This window comes from Papilio polytes, unplaced genomic scaffold (genome assembly GCF_000836215.1).
Source record: "Papilio polytes unplaced genomic scaffold, Ppol_1.0 DF823935.1, whole genome shotgun sequence".
Lineage (NCBI taxonomy): Eukaryota > Metazoa > Arthropoda > Insecta > Lepidoptera > Papilionidae > Papilio > Papilio polytes.
Window position 1 is genome coordinate 2,031,061 of NW_013525269.1, and position 18,662 is coordinate 2,049,722.

The window sequence follows — 18,662 nt, forward strand, 5'->3', positions numbered from 1 at the left end:
CCATTTCACGCTCGTGATCTTTTTATACTCGGCTGATTGTAAACAATTGTTTATATCTGTTATTGTCACGCCATCTTTAAAACTAAAGTATAGCACGCTTTCACGAATCAAAACTTTCTCTCGAATACCTTGACAGGAATAAAAACAACATATTATAGAACCTGTATAACCTTAAAATAATACATTTGCTTTTTAAGATTTGTTGGTTATTAATAGATGGCGTTAGTGATGATTTTGATAGTTTCAAGTGATATGTAGACAATGTCTCCTCTATATTTGATTCACTTTGATGTACAGTCGCGGCATTCCAATATGTTCCACTTCAGGAAAAATTGCCTTGTTCATTGCAACGAAACAAACTCCGCCTCATCCTACAAATAACTAATTAGATAGCAGTGAGTGCAAACGAAGAGATAAAAATAAAGAGAAACTAGCCCTGTATTACTTTGTACAGAAACATTTACAAGTTGCGCTGTATTGGTTTATGTTCCGAGTCTCGTTTCAAAATATTCAAACTATATTATACGAGTAGTTTTTAAACACCGGCAGTTACCTCGACTATACTTAAATGTATTTCCAGGTCCGATGCATGGTAAAGTGGTGGTCTGCTACATTGGCACGTGGGCTACATACCGGCCGGGCGACGGCCAGTTTGACCTGGAACATCTGGAGCCCTCCCTCTGCACACACATTGTCTACTCCTTCGCAGGACTCGATGAGACGACAATGGGAATTAAAAGTTTAGGTTAGCATGGAATTACTATGTCACGCTTGAGTTGAACCGTTAAGCAGAAATGTACTCTTATTTTTGATGTTGCCAAATCAATGATTAGGAATACTTCTCAGTCAATCGCGCAAATTTCTTTGAATTCCTGTTTATTTAAACTTTTATGATTCGTCAATCATTTCATCCTTTAAGCAACATTTTTTGATTGATTTAAGCTGAAATACGCGGTTACCAATTAATCTTAAATAAATACTTTTTTATAGATTCTTGGCACGACTTGGAAAAAAACAATGGCAGTTCAGGTTACCGAGGTCTCGTAGCGCTGAAGCGGCGCTACCCACATCTGAAGGTGACCATCGCTATCGGCGGCTGGAATGAGGGTTCTAGAAAGTTCTCCGCTATGGCAGAAACAGCAGAGAGCAGAACCAAGTTTATTAAGAGTGTACTAGTATTTCTTGAGTAAGTAGTAATTAAATTAAACTTATAAAGAGAACAGATCATATTTACCGCAAAAATTAAAAACAAAAAAAACAATAACTTTTCAAATATTAACAGTACTTATGATTGTTATAGTGTAGCATTTCGAAATTACTACTGGATTTCTACGGACGAAACTTTTCTACAAAAACCTGTGTATTTTTATCCCTTACATTTTAAAACAAGATACGTTTTACAGAGTGAGGAAGTAAATTGCAGACCCACTTAAAATCTATATTGTAAATTAATGTTCTACATGGTCTGATGTAATTTCTTTCATATTCCAGTGTATACAAATTCGACGGACTCGACTTGGACTGGGAGTACCCGGCGAAGAGAGACGGCAGACCCATTGATAGAGCTAACTTCGTGTTACTAGTAAAGGTAATATTAATATAATCTATACAACTATTATAGAGGGGAAAGATTTGTATTCTTGTATGTACCAAAATAACTCAAAAACTGCTGAGCAAATTCTTTCACCATTAAAAAACTACGTTATCAGTAAGTAAGATAAGCTATTATTTTTTATTTAACGCGGGCGAAGTCCCTAGCAACAGCTTGTATGCAAATAAATGTAAACAAACTCATTAAATTCGACATGAGAATTGGAGGTCCGATTATTTTTAAGTGCATATCAACGCTACTTGAGGGTGTTTTTACCTAAACCAAACGAAGACATAAATGTTATTAACTTACAAAAGTGATGCGTCATTCGATTTGCGTTCGTTCTCAGTGTATCATTTGTTTTTAAATTACGTTCTGCTCATTAATTTACTAGTTTTCGTTCGCGACTCTGTCCACGTGGAATAAAAAAAGCAAAAGTGAATAGCCTATGTGTTCTTCCAGACTATCCTCTACATCTACACAAAATTTCATCGAAATCCCTTCAACCGTTTAAGCTACAAACTCTAACAAACATCCATCCATCCATCCATAAATCTAAACTCTCATTTATAATATTAGTATGATTAACACAACACCAAATACTTACATTTAAGGTTATTCCATTCAGTAATTTTAACTTATATACTTTTTAGGAATTAAAAGAAGCCTTCGAGCCTAAAAACTATCTACTGACAGCGGCGCTCGGTGCGGGTAAAGAGACGATGGACGCAGCATACGATATGCATAAGCTGAGCCGATATCTCGACTTCATTCATATGATGTGTTACGACTACCACGGTACATGGGACGGTGTTGTTGGAGCTAACGCGCCTCTGAGAGGCACTAGCGATGATGATGTACTTAGTGTGGTAAGTTGGACTGCAACTCTCTAGATTACTCACAAAGACTTTAAATACATAGACGAGACATAGAAAACTAAAACTGGTACGCCATCTCGTGTTTTTATGTTGCAAATGCTGCCTGTCTCCTCTACGAGTGTATACATATTTGGATCTCTTTATTTGTACGCTTATTTATTAAGTGGCGTCCATATTTCCGCATATCTACTACTGTAGATCTTTTGTGCCTTTGTTAAATCCTTTTTTAAACTAACCATAACCTCTAAGTTGATAATATAATCGGAAATAAAATGTTCGGCGATAAAATATTCACTTCTGTATTGTAAGCAAGCATTTGAAATGATTTGAATTTTCTGTTGAATTTTATGAAAGACTTATTTTTCTTATTACAGGAATACACCATAAAATACTTGTTAGAGAATGGCGTCAGTCCTTACAAAATGGTCCTCGGGGTGCCATTGTATGGCCGCACCTTTATCCTGAATGACGACGCTCAAGATATAGAATTCGGAAGAACAACTGTTCAACAAACTGGTTTTAAAGGACCGTATACTAGAGAAGCTGGTTTTATGGGATACAACGAGGTAATGTACAGTGATAAAATTAACTTTAACCTTTTTAATTAAAAACTTTAACCATAAGAGCTACAGTTTTCAGCCTTGTTAGCGGCAAAAATATTTTAATGAAATAAATGACCTATTAGTTACATTCTATTGTAGAATGTCACAACATTAAGAGTGTTAAACCATTTAAATGCTACCTATTCGGACTCTATTATATAAAATGTAATTTAAACATTTCATTTTCACAGATCTGTATGGAAATAACTAACAAATCATCAAAATGGACTCACCATTGGCACGATCAATCCGCTACCCCGTACTTACGTGACGGCAAACGAATCATTACGTATGACAATACTAGATCCATTGCTATTAAAGTCAAGTGAGTAGTCAATTACCAATTAGATAGTCGCAAAAACAGATTTTTAAACCAGAAATTAGAAATACATAACATATATAAATATTCCATAAATACTCTAGCTGATTTTATTAAGAAACCAACAGAAATATGTGAATATCAGATAGAGTTTGCAATTTAAAGCTATCAAATTAAGTAATAAAAATGGACGCCATCTGTTGTATTACCGAAGAAACTATATATGGATTGTGTGAAACAGCAACATTTACGGCACAGTAAGACCCTTCGTAGGGACAAGGGAACATTGTTGAATATGGATGCAGTTTATTTACAAGATAAAGATCCGAATAAATTAAAGTTAACTTGTATTTGGGGATAAATTTAGTAAAACAACAAAATAAGGATTGTTTTAACTAGAATCCGTTATTTTTATAATATAATGTTGCTCATATCGTTTCAGAACTGCCATGGAGTACAACCTAGGCGGTATAATGGTGTGGAGTATCGATACTGATGACTTCAGAGGTCTGTGCGAGAAGGACAGAGAAGCTGAAACGTATCATGAATTCGTACAATCTTACAACCGGATAGTCGACGACCCGATATTAAAGAAAGCTTTAAAGTCCCTCAATTTGCCGGATGGTAAGATAACCTGACATTTTTAAATCCATTTTTATTTACATTGGAAACAGCTGGAGATTTTTATTATTATAAATGCACAAGGTTAGATGGATGTTTGGTTGTTTGTTAGAGTTTGTAGCCTAAGCTGCTAAACGGATCTCCATGAATTTTAACACAGATTTAGAAGAATCCATAGGCTGCTTTCTTTTGTTTATTTTTTTTTAATTCCACGAGAACGCAGTCGCGGGTGAAAGCTATAAATTTATGGTTTTAATTTAAGGAACATTGTTTTAAATTTTTTTTTTACAGCTGGCCGCATAGAAAATTTGGTTCGTCAAAGAGCATACGTTGTAGCGAACAATAAACTCCAGCTACGTCTCCCAGCGCCGCAGTACTCTAACTACGCGCTAATGCACGCTATCAATGATGCCACTACTTTAGCTCTAGAAGAGAAGAGAATATTAGACGAAATGAACAGAGTTATGAAGCAGAACGAAATACCCGATGAACCGGATTCCGCTAGTTATCTAAGTATAAGTCTATTTACTGTGATTTGTTATTGCATTACATTTTTGTTAAGGTTATAATCAAAATCTGATACTATATTTTTCTGTATAAAGTGTTACTAAATGCAGCTGAAGAGTTGCGTTGATATTTAAATTCTAAATAAGGTAATGCTTAAAATTAGATTACAAACGCTCTATTTTATCTGCACAGTCCGATATTCGGATAAATCTAACATAACTGTAAACTGTTCAGTAGTTTTACCAACACGTTATTTATCTGAACGATCTGATTGTACAGATAAAACTGAACGTAAGTACGAGTAGCAGACTGTACTTCGAATGGCTTGCTTACAAGTATAAGATACATCATATTATTCACATTTATAAGGTTTAAAATGTTTTCATAGATCAAAATTACATCCAATAATATATCATTTATTTCTTTTAATTCAAATCAATAAAGAGATGTAAACTCTTTAGAATTAATTACGAAAATATAATACAATATTTTAAAAATGGAATAATGTATAACCTCTGTTTTGTTTTAGAATCCATAGGCATTATTCGTTTAGCCGAGTTGCGGTTAACGGCAGCTAAAAAAAAGAATAAAAAAACAAATTTCATTCGCACTACAACGCGGCAGATAAACCATTCTCGTCGCTTGTAGAGTAAAGACATACAGACGAATTGAGTACCTCCTTCTTTTGGGAAGTCGGTCAAAAATACAAAAATGCATCTAAGTTGCTAGCGTATGTGTTTGTGTGTGAATTTAATAATGTCAATTCCGTAATGGGATTTAATTGTGAAGACAGCGTGAACTACTTTATAGAACTTAGTAATCATGCCAATAAAATCTAAGCAAATCTATTATGTTTTGTAAGTACTGAAGGTGTTTTAGCAAATGTAAGAGTACAATAGAAAACATAAAATATAATAAATAGAATACTCAGATTTGTGATAAATTTTAATAAATTACTTTTTTTTTTACTTGTTCCGATTCAATTTTAATGTTTTTATGAATGACAATAATGAAAATAAATTTCTATAAAATAAAAAAAACCGCGTGTATTTTCATTTATTAAATTAGTTCATAAATCTTCATACGGAGATCCGCAACGGACGTTGTAAAAATGATCACACACCTGAAAATAAATATGAATTCTTAATGAATTATGTACCCTATTTCCACGTTATATTTACCATATTTTCATTTAAAAATGTTCATTTAACATATTCAATGCTACGTAAATTTTTCGTCTTAAAGTAAACTCGCCAGGAAAGTCGGTGGCACTGAAAGTATTGAATTCTAAGGGCGCTTTCTGAACGTGTTAAAAGATAAAATATACTAAACCGGGGGAAAAATGGTAGAGCCCGCTTTAACATCTTCGCACGACTGGGCCGGCCTGCCCGGTAATACCACGATCACACAGAAAACAGGCGTGAAGTGGAAGTAATTCCGCGTTTCGTCTGATGAGTGTGGTGCCGGAGGCCTATTTTTAGTCCCTTTCCCTTTTCATCCTTTTCTTAAGAGGAAAGGATGGGAAGGAAAAGTGGATTTGACGGTGGAGGAGAGGCATAGGAAAAGGAATAGTCCTCTTTATGTGTCTCTTCTTCGTCAATGAAGAGTAGGCAACGCATCTGCAAATGCAGATGTTTATGGGCAGCGATCGCTTTCCATTTCGGTGGATTCTGGTGGCCGCTTGCTCGTTTGCCACCTTACATTATAAAAGAAATCAAAATATTTGGAAACTAAAGTCTTATTAATAAGAAGTTGACTTACCTGAAATTGTTCATTAAATAATGTACCATTAGTACACAGCTCCGTACTTATCACACGCCGGTGCCAGCAGAAATGAAAAGCCTGGAGATCAACGAAATAACAGAATATAATTTAATAGAATGTTAATGTTTTAAATATGTAACAGAATTCATTAAAAAAATAATATTTGTAAGAAAAATAGAGTCAAATTAGTTTAATAACATATTTCGATGAACAAACTTTTATAATTTGCATGTACTTTAATTTCTATTCAACAACAAATATCCTAAGAATAGGATTTGTTATAAACATTGTGTAATTAATTTTGTGCAAATTGGATAAATACTTTTTTTAATTGTGGAACATGACTATTTTTTTTAATATGCAATTTATAGTAGAATATAAAAAATATTAACCTGGCAACCTGCTTGTACATCAGCGTAGTATCCGATAGTTCTATCAGAACAACTGAACTGAGTAGGTGGCGGCTGAGCGAACACGGGGTACAATGGTGGGTCGTGGGGTAAGTGCAGGTCATGGTAGTAGTCGTGTTGTTGACCACTAGATGTCGCAACCAGCGCTGAAAGTAGAGTTTAAACTTGGTAGTAATATAGAACAGACATAGACAAAGACTGAGGTAAACTAAAATAGCATCGTCATTGATAGCAAAAAAAACTTTTTATAAAAAAATCCTGTGAGTACATTTCAGCTTCAAGGTGGTCCGTGATCTTTGCCAGATTTTTGGTAACTTGGGTGACATTCACTATTTTAAACGATCAGTTTAAATAATCATAATAAGGAAAAGGGTGGAGTTAGCTATAAGTATTAAATTTTTTCAGAGATTTAACTATATGAGTAAAGATTTAAACAATTACATACTGATAAAATTTATTTTTCTTTCAGAATATTAATATGCCACGAAAGCTTTCAAAATATTAATAATAAAATCATAAAATGTTATAAAACTAGAATGCTCTTAGATATAAGAATAATTAAGGTACTTGTTTTTTTTTTTAAAAAGACCGAAATTATAGAAAATGGCACTTATAAAATTACTAATTTACACTTACCGAAAAATAACATTACCGCACACTTAAACATTTTTTTAGTTATTAAATAATTAGTAATAAATAATTTATTAATAGTAATAATTAAATAAATAAATAGAGCACACGCTAGCGGGTAGCCAGCGAGCGACCCGGGCGCGAGTTACCACGTTAGTAACTAGACATTACCATCGCAGTTTAGAGCGTGCAAGTAATAGTACATATACATATAAACATGTCGCTTTGAAGTAAATTCATTTTGAAACATAAATCACATATCTGAATTCCTGTCGACAGAAGACACATTTCAGTACGGATATGTGAAAATGATTTATACCATTTTTTTTTAAGTGAAAACTATGTGTAACTTATTCCACGTTTAAATTATTATTAGCTTCGTATTAAAACAAAATCGAATTAAGTGACATTTAAGTAGAAACGCGTTTATGTCTTTTTGTTCACATAAAATATCGCCGTTAACAAGATTTAACTTTGGAGCTTCCCCCTCCTGCGACGGATCTTCGGTTAAAACTTCGTGATCTAATTCAGAACTTGGAAGAGCGACAAAAAAATTCAATTCAAAGGTCTTACTTTCAGGAACTAACAAAAGGTGAAGGATCAATTATCACGATTTATTGTAAAAATGTATCATCATTTTAACAATTGGAAATATGAAATCAAGAAATGATTTGTTTTATTTATTCGAAACAAAATTGCAAAAAAATAATTCCGGATTATCTACGGATTTCTAAATATCCTTAACTCATAAATGAGTTAAGGATATTTAGAAATCCGTAGATAGAAGCTGTTTACAGCGTAAAGGGACGCGAAAAAGATGGCGTAGCAAACTGGAAGATTTAAGAAGTTGCTGAAAAAAATAAGACCTACAAAGGGCTACAGAAAAATATGCTTTACGCGTAATTGACAATGTTGCAATTACACATTTAAAGTTCACGTGTTACATTAAGTTAAGTTAAAGTTGCCTCATTAATAGCTCAATGTAAGTCATTGTTTATTCTACAGCGAAATTTCCTGATTGTATAAACAATCGGATTTTATGAATATTACGTGAGAATCGTATCAACAGAGATAATTTCCTATCATAATAAAAAAAAACATTTGAAACTCTAAATAATTGAAATATATAACCTTTTTAGTCAAAATGCACAATAAATTGACCTCAAAAACCATTCTAATTACAAAACTTGACAGTTGAAGTGTAAAATTCAAAAACTTAAATTCTGAACATAGGAATTCGACCTCGATCAATCACGGGCGGTTATTGGTGCAGGCGCCACTCACTGGCAACTAAGAAAATCACAGACCTACGCTTAATTGTGGTTCCGTACTGTTTTTTGTATTTTGAAATTACATTCTAATCATACTAATATTATAAATGCAAAATTTTAGATGGATGGATGGATTGTTAGAGTTTGTAGCCTAAACAGCTGGACGGATTTCGATGAAATTTGCAATAGATGTTGTAATAGACGGAAGAACACACAGGCTAGTTGCTTTTATACTTTTTTTAATATCACGCGGACGAATTCGTGAACAAAAGCTAGTTTCAATATAAATACGTAAAGTTCACTGTTTAAGAAGACTGTTGATTGAAGTTAGGCAATTTTCAGATGAAAATGCAAATGCCTCACGTTTTCAAGTTCACGTCACTATTTCGGCTTATTCCGGTGACCGTTAACTTATACCATCAAAAAAAATTATAACAAAGTTTACTATTGACCTCACAGGATCAATATTTAAATTCGTACTTTTTCCTTGTACTATCACAGTTGTTAGAATGCTAAGGGTGTTGTTTTGTGTAGATTTAATATGCAAATTACGTGCTAAGGGACTGCTAAGTATAATTGACTCTGGATATGATATTCTTGGATTAACAGTAAAGATTTCTAAATTAAAGTTTACAATATTAATAGTTACTGAGGCAGTAACTTTTCATAACTTCAAGTTTAAAATAAAAGGTTATAAAATACAAGTACTATTTTCTAGTTTATAAATAAAGCATTTAGCACTATTTGGTAACTTGACAAGGCATTACCCCGTCAGCCGAGTGAAGTGTAACACCTACACATCTTGCGCCACTGCCCCGGGGAGGTCAGGGTATCGCATGTTCATATTACACTATACATTACTACAACAATTTATTTTATATTTTATAACAAACTATTTTGAAGTAACAATGTAGTGTTAGTTTTTTTTTATATGATAGCAAACGAGTAAGCGGTCACCTGAATCCGGCGAAATGGAGAAGCTACCTCTGCCCATAGACATCCACAATCGCAGATGCATTGCCTACCCATAATAGACTGAAGAGGAGATGCACATAAACGTGGAAAGGAAAAGAGACTTAAATCAGTAAATGCTTATCAAATCTATCTAAATTAAATTATTAAATAGCGACTACAATCAGTCGATTTCTTAGATTTTAATAATTCTACTTTTCATAGATCCATTATTCCATATTTAGAAATAAACACATGAAAAGATAATTTCATATAAAAGCTTAGTAAATATTTTTCTCATGACAAAACAAAGCTTATCCCTCAAGGTACAAAAGCTTCGTACATAAGTAAAGCGACCTTCGTCAATGTCAACTTCCCATTGTTTCATTTAAACGATGATTAATTACGTCGACAGTTAAAAATAAATGATACAAGTGTTTGACCTACGAAAGATTAATATCGTTTAAACTATAATCATGAATAAAGAATAAAATAATATTAATCGGAGAGAAAACGTTAACAATTAATTAAAAATCATTTAAATTATTGCTAGAGACTGTGACAATCTCTGGGAAGTACTTATAGACTAAATAAAAAAGTAAACGCAATTTGAACGACGCAGGATATTTGATCCAACTGTATTAATAATGATTACAAACTCAAAGCTAGTATTTATTAATGTCTGCAGTAACCTCAAATTGATATCGATCTACTATGACTAAAAAAGGAGATAGCGAGAAATATTATCGGAATTCCCTTCTGTACTTCCGATACTCGTAGATATTATGTTTAAAAATAGCAAGCTTTTTTATACATATATGGCCTAATGGGTAATCAAAATTTTTCGATACATAAAACCGTAGCAAATATCGTACTTAACTTTTACTCTCATGATTATTCAATAATTTAATCAAATATTAATAAGCAATTGCTGTGGAAAAAAATAAAACGAAAATATCACTTGTATAAACCAAATCTATTTAACCACTGCGAACATTTATCATACTGATCTAATTGCTATCAATCGATTAAACAGCGTGGGCAAAACCTGCAATAAAAACGATATACAATATATTATCCACTTATCTCTGTGATAGAAGTATACAAAAATCGAGAGCAAACGATCGATCAAAAGCCAACGCAACCTCCGACGGACACCTCAATGTCGGAGCTATCGTATTTCGCTAACAACCAGTGGACCTAGGAACTTAATAGTATAAACTTGGTAAGAGCATCAAGTTACAAATTAACCACACCTCCCTATCTACAACTCAGTAGAAAACAAACCATTTGTACACGACTGACTCTAAAACCTATCGTCGTATCGTTAAAAAAAATTGCAAAAGCCCACAGGTTAATTATTTTGTTGTTAATTTTTCTATTGGATTTAAAACCGAAACATCCCACACCAGTTGCACATCGTTAGAAGATCGAACCCATGGCTCAAAGACGATTGGCTGCGACGTCAGGAATTCTTGAAAAATTGTAGTTTTATTCAAAGTTATATGTAAAATGTAAGATTTTAGGTCATGAAAATCACGTAAAATTTTCTAAAAGGTATTAAACATTAACAAGCGTCCTGTCAAATGTTAATTAAACCGAAACGAGATGTGATAAGGAGGTCATTTCGAACAGGCTGTCAGTGGACCGTGTAAGTGCACAAAAAGTGACATACCAAGAATGAAGAAACTAGAACATACTTCCACTTAAGCCATGCGACCTTAAGTTCACGGGCAAATGAAAGAATTATTTAGGAATTAAAACAAATAAGACATCAACGTCGGGTAGCAGTAGTTAATTTGTGTTTTGTTAAACGAAATTGTATATACTTTAGAATGTTATATAATAATAGTGTATTAACGACCATTAACAATATTAATTTAGTATCAAGTGACCTGTTTTAGGTCATTTACAAAACCTGAAAGGGCATGCTTCTTTGGTACCTAATATTTAAAAAAACGGCTGCGATGCTGTTATCTTGTAAATACATACAGAAAGGCTCAAAAGGAGGTTTCTATAAGCATACATTTAAAATATAAGGTTAAAGTTAACAAAATTATCCTTTGTTCATTTTCTGCTTACACCCCAATTCACTCTACTGTCACTGTCACTCAACGTAATAACATTGACACTTGACATTTCTTAGCACAATCGTACACTTTTAAGGTTATTTTGTCTACGAAAAAATGTAAATAAAACCTCAAAATGCCCTTAATTATAATATGTGGAACACCAGTAAGTGGTAAAACAAGTAGAACAAACGAACTGAAAGAGTTTTTCGAGAAAAAACATGGGAAACATGTTGATGTTGTATCCGAAGAAGAAGCAATAGTAAGTTTAGGATATGAAAAGAATTCCACGTACTTGGACTCACAGAAGGAGAAAAGAGTTAGAGGACATCTGAAGTCGGAGGTTATTAGACTAATAGGGAAAGACAGTGTTGTCATTTTAGATGGTAGCAATTATATCAAAGGTAAAAAAATATTTTACTTTTAATAAATGTATTACTATTAATATAACAGTTATTTACTTTGCTGAGAATATTTTATTGTGTATTTATGTACGTTTTTGTTTAAGGCTATCGCTATGAACTGTATTGTGCATCAAAGGCTTGTAAATCGACACAGTGCACAATTTATACAATACGCAATCATGATGAAGCATGGGAAGATAATGAGAAATTATTAAATAATTCTAATAAAAACGAAGACGATGTGCCAGGGGATAATAGTTCAATACACAAACAACCAGTAGCATATACTGAAGAAGTATTCAATGCATTGACTAAATTTAGGTGAGTTTGTGTGTATTTTTATTAGCAATCAATATATAAAGTAATGATAAATATACAGGAAAACCAAAGAAAGTATGGATGAAATGTGTGAAAGAGCATATGAAGGGAGTGAACCCAAATTTGACAACTGAAAATATTAATGAAGGAGCAGTACATATTGTGCCAACCCTTCATTTTGAGACAACAGAATATTAATGAAACATATCCTTCATTCCAATATAAAATAAATTTTCAATAATTTTTAATAACAAGTTAGATATTTTAATCAAAATTAGTATTTTTAAAAATACATGTTTTCCTAGATTTGAAGAACCAAACTCAAATCACAGATGGGACAGTCCATTGTTTACAGTTCAGCCAACTGACAACCTAGATTTAGATGCTATTTACAGTGTTCTGTTTGAGAAGAAGCCACCTCCGCCAAATATGAGCACTCAAAATGTAAGTTTATTTGCTTTTTATTGTCAAGTTAATCAAAATAAGCTTTGCATTTAGTATGTTTTCACATTTAATGCCATTTTCACACTAACATCTTGCAAGCATTTGCTCACTATGTCCCCACAGAGGGGCTCAGAGCACACCCTAAGTTAGGGATGACTAAGCCATAGTCAACCATGCTGGCGCAGTGTGGATTGGTTCACTTCACACATCTTTGAATTTCTTCAATGTGCACTTAATGTGTTAAGTATTTATCTTCTAGCTACTTTTACATTCTCATTCCTGTTGCCTACTTTTATATAATTAACAAATATTTTACAGCCACCACTTAGTTCTACAAACTTCCTTTATGAATTGGACAAAGTGACACAATCAATATCTAAACAGATTTTAGATGCTAAACAACTAAATATGGATGAAGTAAGATTCCCTGACTATCCGGGTTGCTTGTTAGAAGCTGGATTTGTTCAAAATGTTAACCCTCAGAAACTGCTAAGGTTAAGAAGACAATTTTTAACATATGCAAAAATGAGTCATTCAAATGAAGAAACAAATAAAATTGGAAGATACTTTATACAATATTTAAATAAAACACTTACAGATTAATATCTTATTTATTTTATAAACTGTATACAACTATACTTTAATAGGTTTGACAAATTATTAAAGAGGGTAGTCAGTCAGATTACAATTATATGCAAATAAAATTGTAAATATGTAATGTTTCACTATTACCACTTTTTAATGTCTTTTAGTGCAACAGACAAAAAGCTAATAATTATTATGATTTGTACCCATAGATAATTATATATTCCCAGGAGATAAGTGACAATTATTATATTATATGTACTTTTATATGAATCAACAGTTTATAAAACATAGGCCAGGCCAAGATTAAATGGAAACTAATCACAGATTTGAGATCTTTATCCCATACCTTAGAGGTAAAGAAATATTGTCAAAGGCCTTCCTAGCTAAAACTCCGGGCTAACACAACTATAACATTCTACAAGGAAACATAGACATGAATGTTTAACATATTTTCAATATCTATGACATTTTACCAATAACATAAAACAAACATTTGAATTTATTAGAACCACATCATGAAAAAGTCTACCAGCATAAATCTAAGAACCAACAAGCATATGATTGGCTGTGCACGTGTCACGTGATTTCCGACACTTGTGATTGGTTGTTTATTTAGTCGCAACGAATCTTAACCAATCCGCGTCATGCAAATATTTGGAAACGCGCTCACGTTGCTTACGATCTCTGCCTGTAACTAGTTTTCATTTTTAGTGTTGGTACTTTAACTTTCCTTGTACAACCTTTTTGTAACAATCAATGTTTTGAATTATGTTTACTAGTAAATTATTAATAAACATAGAAAAAATACAGAGTATAAAAAAGTTTACAGCCTACTTAATGCCCAGGTACTTGAGCGGTTATTTAAAGACACCCTACTAGCTATGTTTGCTTCGGACAAAATCTTTTTGAGCCTTAAAAAAAAATCAGTTCTTATTGGCACACAGTAGTTATTGGAGTACCAACCTTAAAACATTTTATACATGCACCATGTTGGGATACCCAAAAAGATTTGACAACTGTTCTTATAAACCAAAATACTGCATTCACATCTCGCCTGTTGATATAACACTTTATAATAAAACTAAAAGACTTAAATCTCAATGTAAATTGACTCTTAGACAACACTAATAAAGAGCATATTGGTATAAAACACTTGCAATACTGTTAAGGAATTAAACACCGAAAGGTTTCCTGCAAACAAAGAACACAGAGTCATATTCATGTTGCATCATTGAATTCGGGTTTTGTGCGTATTTCGTCTTCACCCCCGTACGTTCTTGCTGCAATAAAAAAAGGATATTAGATGTAAAAAAAAGCTTAAAACCCAATTTCTAAATACTGTACTCACCAGTATCTCAAATCCTACATCTCTAATGATGTCCAATAGGATATCATACGGCGGTTCTATACTATTCGCTGTTGGCATATCACTGAAATAATAAAAATCAAATAAAATGCATCAGATATCAACAAAATTAATATGGAAATTGACAATTTTTAACACACTAGAACCATAAACACCAGCAGCTAAGGCTCACTTGTTTGCTAGCTTATGATATAAAAAAAAACACTAGAACCATAACACCAGTAGAAAAAAAATCATACCTCACTCGGGAGAATGTTAAACTAGACTTTTGAGAGATGTGGATTATGGTTGCATTTTGTCCCACATAATATGCCATTACACAAGAAATAAATTTCACTATAGTTTAATAGATTGATGGTAAATTTTCTTACCTATAGTGATATAGTAAAGGTCCGAGATTAATCCAGTAGCCTCCAGGCATCAAGATAGTGTATATCCGTTCAATGAATTCAATGACATTGGGAGCGCAATCTATAAAGAAACAAGACGCAACGCAGTTCCATTCATTCGCTTCTGTATACACCTGTAACAAAAACCTATAGTATTACAAAGAAGAAATGTTTTTTAAATGTATTATGTATTAACTCAAAAACTACTGATAACTGACAATTACAAAAATTACTTTAACATTAGAAAATCGCAAGCAAATACTAGTTGTACAATAAAGATGAAAATGTAGATAAAAATGTACTAATTAGAAGTATCTTAGTAAGTTACTGTTTGTTGCATTGCTAAATAAAAGGCATATTTTTTATGACCAAAATTAATCTGAAAAAACCTTTAAAAATTGTATTAGTATTTCTATTTAACAAAATTATTGAACTTATAATACCTTAAGAAAATCTCCTGCGGTCATTGAGAAATTGTACTTTGGCTTTTCCGTAGAAGGCTTAACATCGGGAAATGTGGCACCACGAAGTTGATGGTCGCACGTTAGATTATTCACATATTGATGTAGCCATGGATATACAGTATACATATTCACCTGTAAATCCATGAAAAAGACAATGATTCATATGTTTGCTTATAAATTAATAACTATATTTTATATTTTAATCAAAACAATATGATACTCACATCAGAACACCTGTTTAGTACAAAGTTACTCGCAAACAGCATGAACAATGAAAATTCATTCCCTTGGCATGTGTAGCCCCTGTTGGCCACCTCCCATGCTAACCGGCCGAGCCCTGCTCCGGGGACCAACACTTTGATCCTTGATCTATCACTGAAAAATGCAACATAATACTTAACATACCATGAAAACTGCTAAAATACCAGTACAAAAAATGTTACCCAGTTTCTCTTTGGAAAACTGATGAAATTCCAATGGGCCAATTAATGAAATGAACACCAATAGCAGAACAACAAATCACCTCAAACCGCTGCTTTTATGCATCTAAATATGAAAGTATTAGAATTATACTTTTACAACTTCAATAACTAATTAATGTTAGCCTTAAAATTAAAAATTAAAAACTAACCTGAATTCCTCAAGTGGGTATCGAACTTCAAGCTCATTGAGGATGGGCCCATAGCACTGTTTTCGTTCTGCTGCACCCATTTCACTCCAATCCCTGACTATGTTTTTCAACACTGACTGTACCTGTAACATGGGAAAAAATAATGTAACACATAATTTTTTAATCTTGACAGTTACCGATTAAAAAAAATATAGTTTACAGTACCTTTTCAACATCATGTTGCATTTTATGTTGTTTATGTGATGTAATCTCACAGTTATTGTAGTTGCATCCAAAACTCTCAGTGCCATTTGTACCGGAGATATCAGTATTGCTGTGATCCACATTCTCAAACATTGTGTCAACATCTTTAATAATTAAATGAACAACACTATTGTTCACGTCCAGGCATTTTCTAAACTTGGAGAGATAAGCCCGGTATTTTTCCAAGCGCCTTTGATGACTTTGTGGAAGCTTGGATATTATGTTTTCTGATTTATGAATCCTCTCTATTCCACATAACCTAAAATTGATTAAATGAAGATTTATAAAGATGAAAATATAACCTTAGACGTCTAGGCTGCAGTGTGTAGTGTATTATCTTGATAGTGAGGAACAATGTATGGGGTTTTTGGTTAATGCAAATCTTACAAATACTCACACATATGTATATTCTTATGACGTGAAACTGTTACATATAATAGTATACACCATTACCAATTTGGGCTATTATGTTGAAAGTTTAAATTTGTAGATAAATTAACTTTATTACTGTCATAAATATTAAAAGAAAAGAAATGAATATTTATGAATACTAGGACAAATATTGAAATAAAGTATTAAATAACATATGGTAAACCAAATGCATTTGATTTTAAATTTGTTTTTTACATTCTTTTTGATGGTGAAACTTAGAAAACTTGAAAACAGCTATAAAGGGTTCTAAAATTATAAATTTGATGATTACTTTTTAATACAATAAGATTAAGGATTTATAACACTCATTATCACTTGAAACATACTGATTACTTTTTTACATAAAGATAAGATGTAAGATAAAAGTTGTTGCTACTTGGTCTTTAAAAGTTCAACACATAGTAGGTATACAACAACAATATTTTTGATATTTCGTAAAAAAAAAGAATATCTTTCTAGTTTATTTCATATAAATTTTAGTCTACCTCTCATCATTATTTGGGTATCAAGAATCACTTATTGAAACCTTCCTTACAGGATATTTTCAAGGAATATTCAAGAACTTTCTTTGATAACTAAGTAAACACATAATTAAGAAGAATATCAACATCAAAGTAAAACAAACCAAAACCCAAGGACATTAGGGTCATAGTTCTACGCTTACACCGGACATAAACAAAACTCATTGTTGTATCTAAATAGGTTAATTGCATAGACCAAATCCAACAACAAAGAATAGTTGCTAGGGAAAATTTTCTTTGTTACAGTTCAAAAATAAGTACTAGATATAATTTAAAGGTAGTCTGTAGTTGAATTTCTATAATAACGCCTATATTATACATAAAGAGTGTAGATAAAATACTTACTTATAATATTTAAAAGCGGTGACTACGGCTTTAAAATGCGCACGCTCTTTTGCTTCGTCAATTTCATCGTTTGCCGACGGAGAAGACATAATTGATGACATTATTCTTATCTGAAAAGTATAATTTCTGGATGCCCGTAATCAGCCAATTCAACAAGCAACAGAAAACGGAAAAATTGATTTTAATTGCCGAAATGATTTGACAGCTCGCTTTTCAGATTCATCTTTTTGACTTTTTTGTAACTTGACAGTTGTCTAAGGTTGCCTGTTGTTACTCTGTTACATTGATTTAATAGTTTTTGAATAACTAAAAATGTGATAAAACACCACTGAAACATTATTTAGAATACAATAGAATAGTCTTCAATGTTAACATTCATTTCTAATTCGAGGTCATTAAAACATTTCAAATAAAGTAAAGTAGGTAGGTGTGAAAAAAATATTTTTTCATCGATTGTGTAGTTCGTTGTGTTAGATATTTTGACACAAATGACTTTTTTAAAATATGGACGGACGGCCATATTAACAATACTTGTAAACTACTTTAAAACACACAAACTGAACTCCAATGCGACAACGCAAATATGTCGAACGTTCCGTTGTGACGACTAGTAAAACACTGAGCTTGTTGGTGACTGAGCGCCGAGACTACTTAGCTTAGCTTAGCTTAGCCACTTAGCTTAGCAATGATGATCACGTCGAAATTTACCGAGCGCGATTGGGTTGTAGGTGGCGGCACCTACAACTAACGAATTAGGATGGCTGACGGCAGAGTCAAAATAACGACGCGACGCCTGCTTCAGGTGTTGGGCTATGGTGGGTAAGTCCAAGTCTATGTGAAGATCACTATTGCGCATGTACCACGGGGCCCCCGTGGCTCTGCGCATGAATCTATTTTGAATCAC

General features: G+C 32.7%; 4 protein-coding genes across 5 annotated transcripts in view; 2 read left to right on the forward strand and 2 right to left on the reverse strand.

Annotated features, from left to right (window-relative positions):
- LOC106101901 (probable chitinase 2) overlaps window positions 1-5,474 on the forward strand; it is a 9,812-nt gene extending 4,338 nt beyond the window's left edge. The window contains exons 2-9 of the mRNA XM_013281257.1: window positions 581-745; window positions 991-1,186; window positions 1,492-1,588; window positions 2,245-2,460; window positions 2,844-3,035; window positions 3,263-3,396; window positions 3,833-4,014; window positions 4,303-5,474. Coding sequence (XP_013136711.1) covers window positions 581-745; window positions 991-1,186; window positions 1,492-1,588; window positions 2,245-2,460; window positions 2,844-3,035; window positions 3,263-3,396; window positions 3,833-4,014; window positions 4,303-4,580 — 1,460 coding nt within the window. The 3' untranslated portion in view covers window positions 4,581-5,474. The remainder of the gene's footprint in view (window positions 1-580; window positions 746-990; window positions 1,187-1,491; window positions 1,589-2,244; window positions 2,461-2,843; window positions 3,036-3,262; window positions 3,397-3,832; window positions 4,015-4,302) is intronic.
- Window positions 5,475-5,513: 39 nt separating this feature from the next.
- On the reverse strand, window positions 5,514-9,415 carry LOC106101902. 2 transcript variants are annotated; one of them, XM_013281259.1, is made up of 4 exons: window positions 9,391-9,415; window positions 6,675-6,838; window positions 6,280-6,360; window positions 5,514-5,641 (listed from the first exon to the last, which is right to left on the reverse strand). In XM_013281259.1, the coding sequence occupies exons 1-4, from the start codon at window positions 9,392-9,394 to the stop codon at window positions 5,588-5,590; spliced, it is 303 nt and encodes a 100-aa protein (XP_013136713.1). In that variant the 5' UTR covers window positions 9,395-9,415; the 3' UTR covers window positions 5,514-5,587. The 2 variants fall into 2 exon arrangements, with proteins under 2 accessions (XP_013136713.1, XP_013136712.1); XM_013281258.1 differs by lacking the exon at window positions 9,391-9,415 and adding an exon at window positions 7,329-7,623 and having other exon boundaries at window positions 5,515-5,641.
- A 2,249-nt stretch (window positions 9,416-11,664) lies between these two features.
- On the forward strand, window positions 11,665-14,329 carry LOC106101907 (protein KTI12 homolog). The gene is made up of 4 exons (XM_013281269.1): window positions 11,665-12,017; window positions 12,122-12,338; window positions 12,641-12,779; window positions 13,098-14,329. The coding sequence occupies exons 1-4, from the start codon at window positions 11,750-11,752 to the stop codon at window positions 13,380-13,382; spliced, it is 909 nt and encodes a 302-aa protein (XP_013136723.1). The 5' UTR covers window positions 11,665-11,749; the 3' UTR covers window positions 13,383-14,329.
- On the reverse strand, window positions 14,260-18,000 carry LOC106101906 (UPF0586 protein C9orf41 homolog). Its single transcript, XM_013281268.1, has 8 exons — window positions 17,759-18,000; window positions 16,422-16,719; window positions 16,218-16,339; window positions 15,811-15,961; window positions 15,566-15,718; window positions 15,105-15,256; window positions 14,716-14,797; window positions 14,260-14,647 (listed from the first exon to the last, which is right to left on the reverse strand). The coding sequence occupies exons 1-8, from the start codon at window positions 17,857-17,859 to the stop codon at window positions 14,540-14,542; spliced, it is 1,167 nt and encodes a 388-aa protein (XP_013136722.1). The 5' UTR covers window positions 17,860-18,000; the 3' UTR covers window positions 14,260-14,539.
- Between the last annotated feature and the right edge of the window lie 662 nt (window positions 18,001-18,662).

Excerpts from the sequence above, each read along its gene's own strand:
- LOC106101902 (XM_013281258.1), bottom strand. The coding sequence starts at position 7,359 with ATGTTTAAGTGTGCGGTAATGTTATTTTTCG. Across the intron at positions 6,361-6,674 it reads ATGTACAAGCAGGTTGCCAG|GCTTTTCATTTCTGCTGGCA; the intron begins GTTAATATTTTT and ends GTTGATCTCCAG. Across the intron at positions 5,642-6,279 it reads TATTTAATGAACAATTTCAG|GTGTGTGATCATTTTTACAA; the intron begins GTAAGTCAACTT and ends ATTTATTTTCAG.
- LOC106101907 (XM_013281269.1), top strand. The coding sequence starts at position 11,750 with ATGCCCTTAATTATAATATGTGGAACACCAGTAAGTGGTAAAACAAGT. Across the intron at positions 12,339-12,640 it reads AATGCATTGACTAAATTTAG|ATTTGAAGAACCAAACTCAA; the intron begins GTGAGTTTGTGT and ends ATGTTTTCCTAG. Across the intron at positions 12,780-13,097 it reads CAAATATGAGCACTCAAAAT|CCACCACTTAGTTCTACAAA; the intron begins GTAAGTTTATTT and ends AATATTTTACAG.
- LOC106101906 (XM_013281268.1), bottom strand. The coding sequence starts at position 17,859 with ATGTCATCAATTATGTCTTCTCCGTCGGCAAACGATGAAATTGACGAA. Across the intron at positions 15,962-16,217 it reads TACCCACTTGAGGAATTCAG|TGATAGATCAAGGATCAAAG; the intron begins GTTAGTTTTTAA and ends TGCATTTTTCAG. Across the intron at positions 14,648-14,715 it reads ATGTAGGATTTGAGATACTG|CAAGAACGTACGGGGGTGAA; the intron begins GTGAGTACAGTA and ends TTTTTATTGCAG.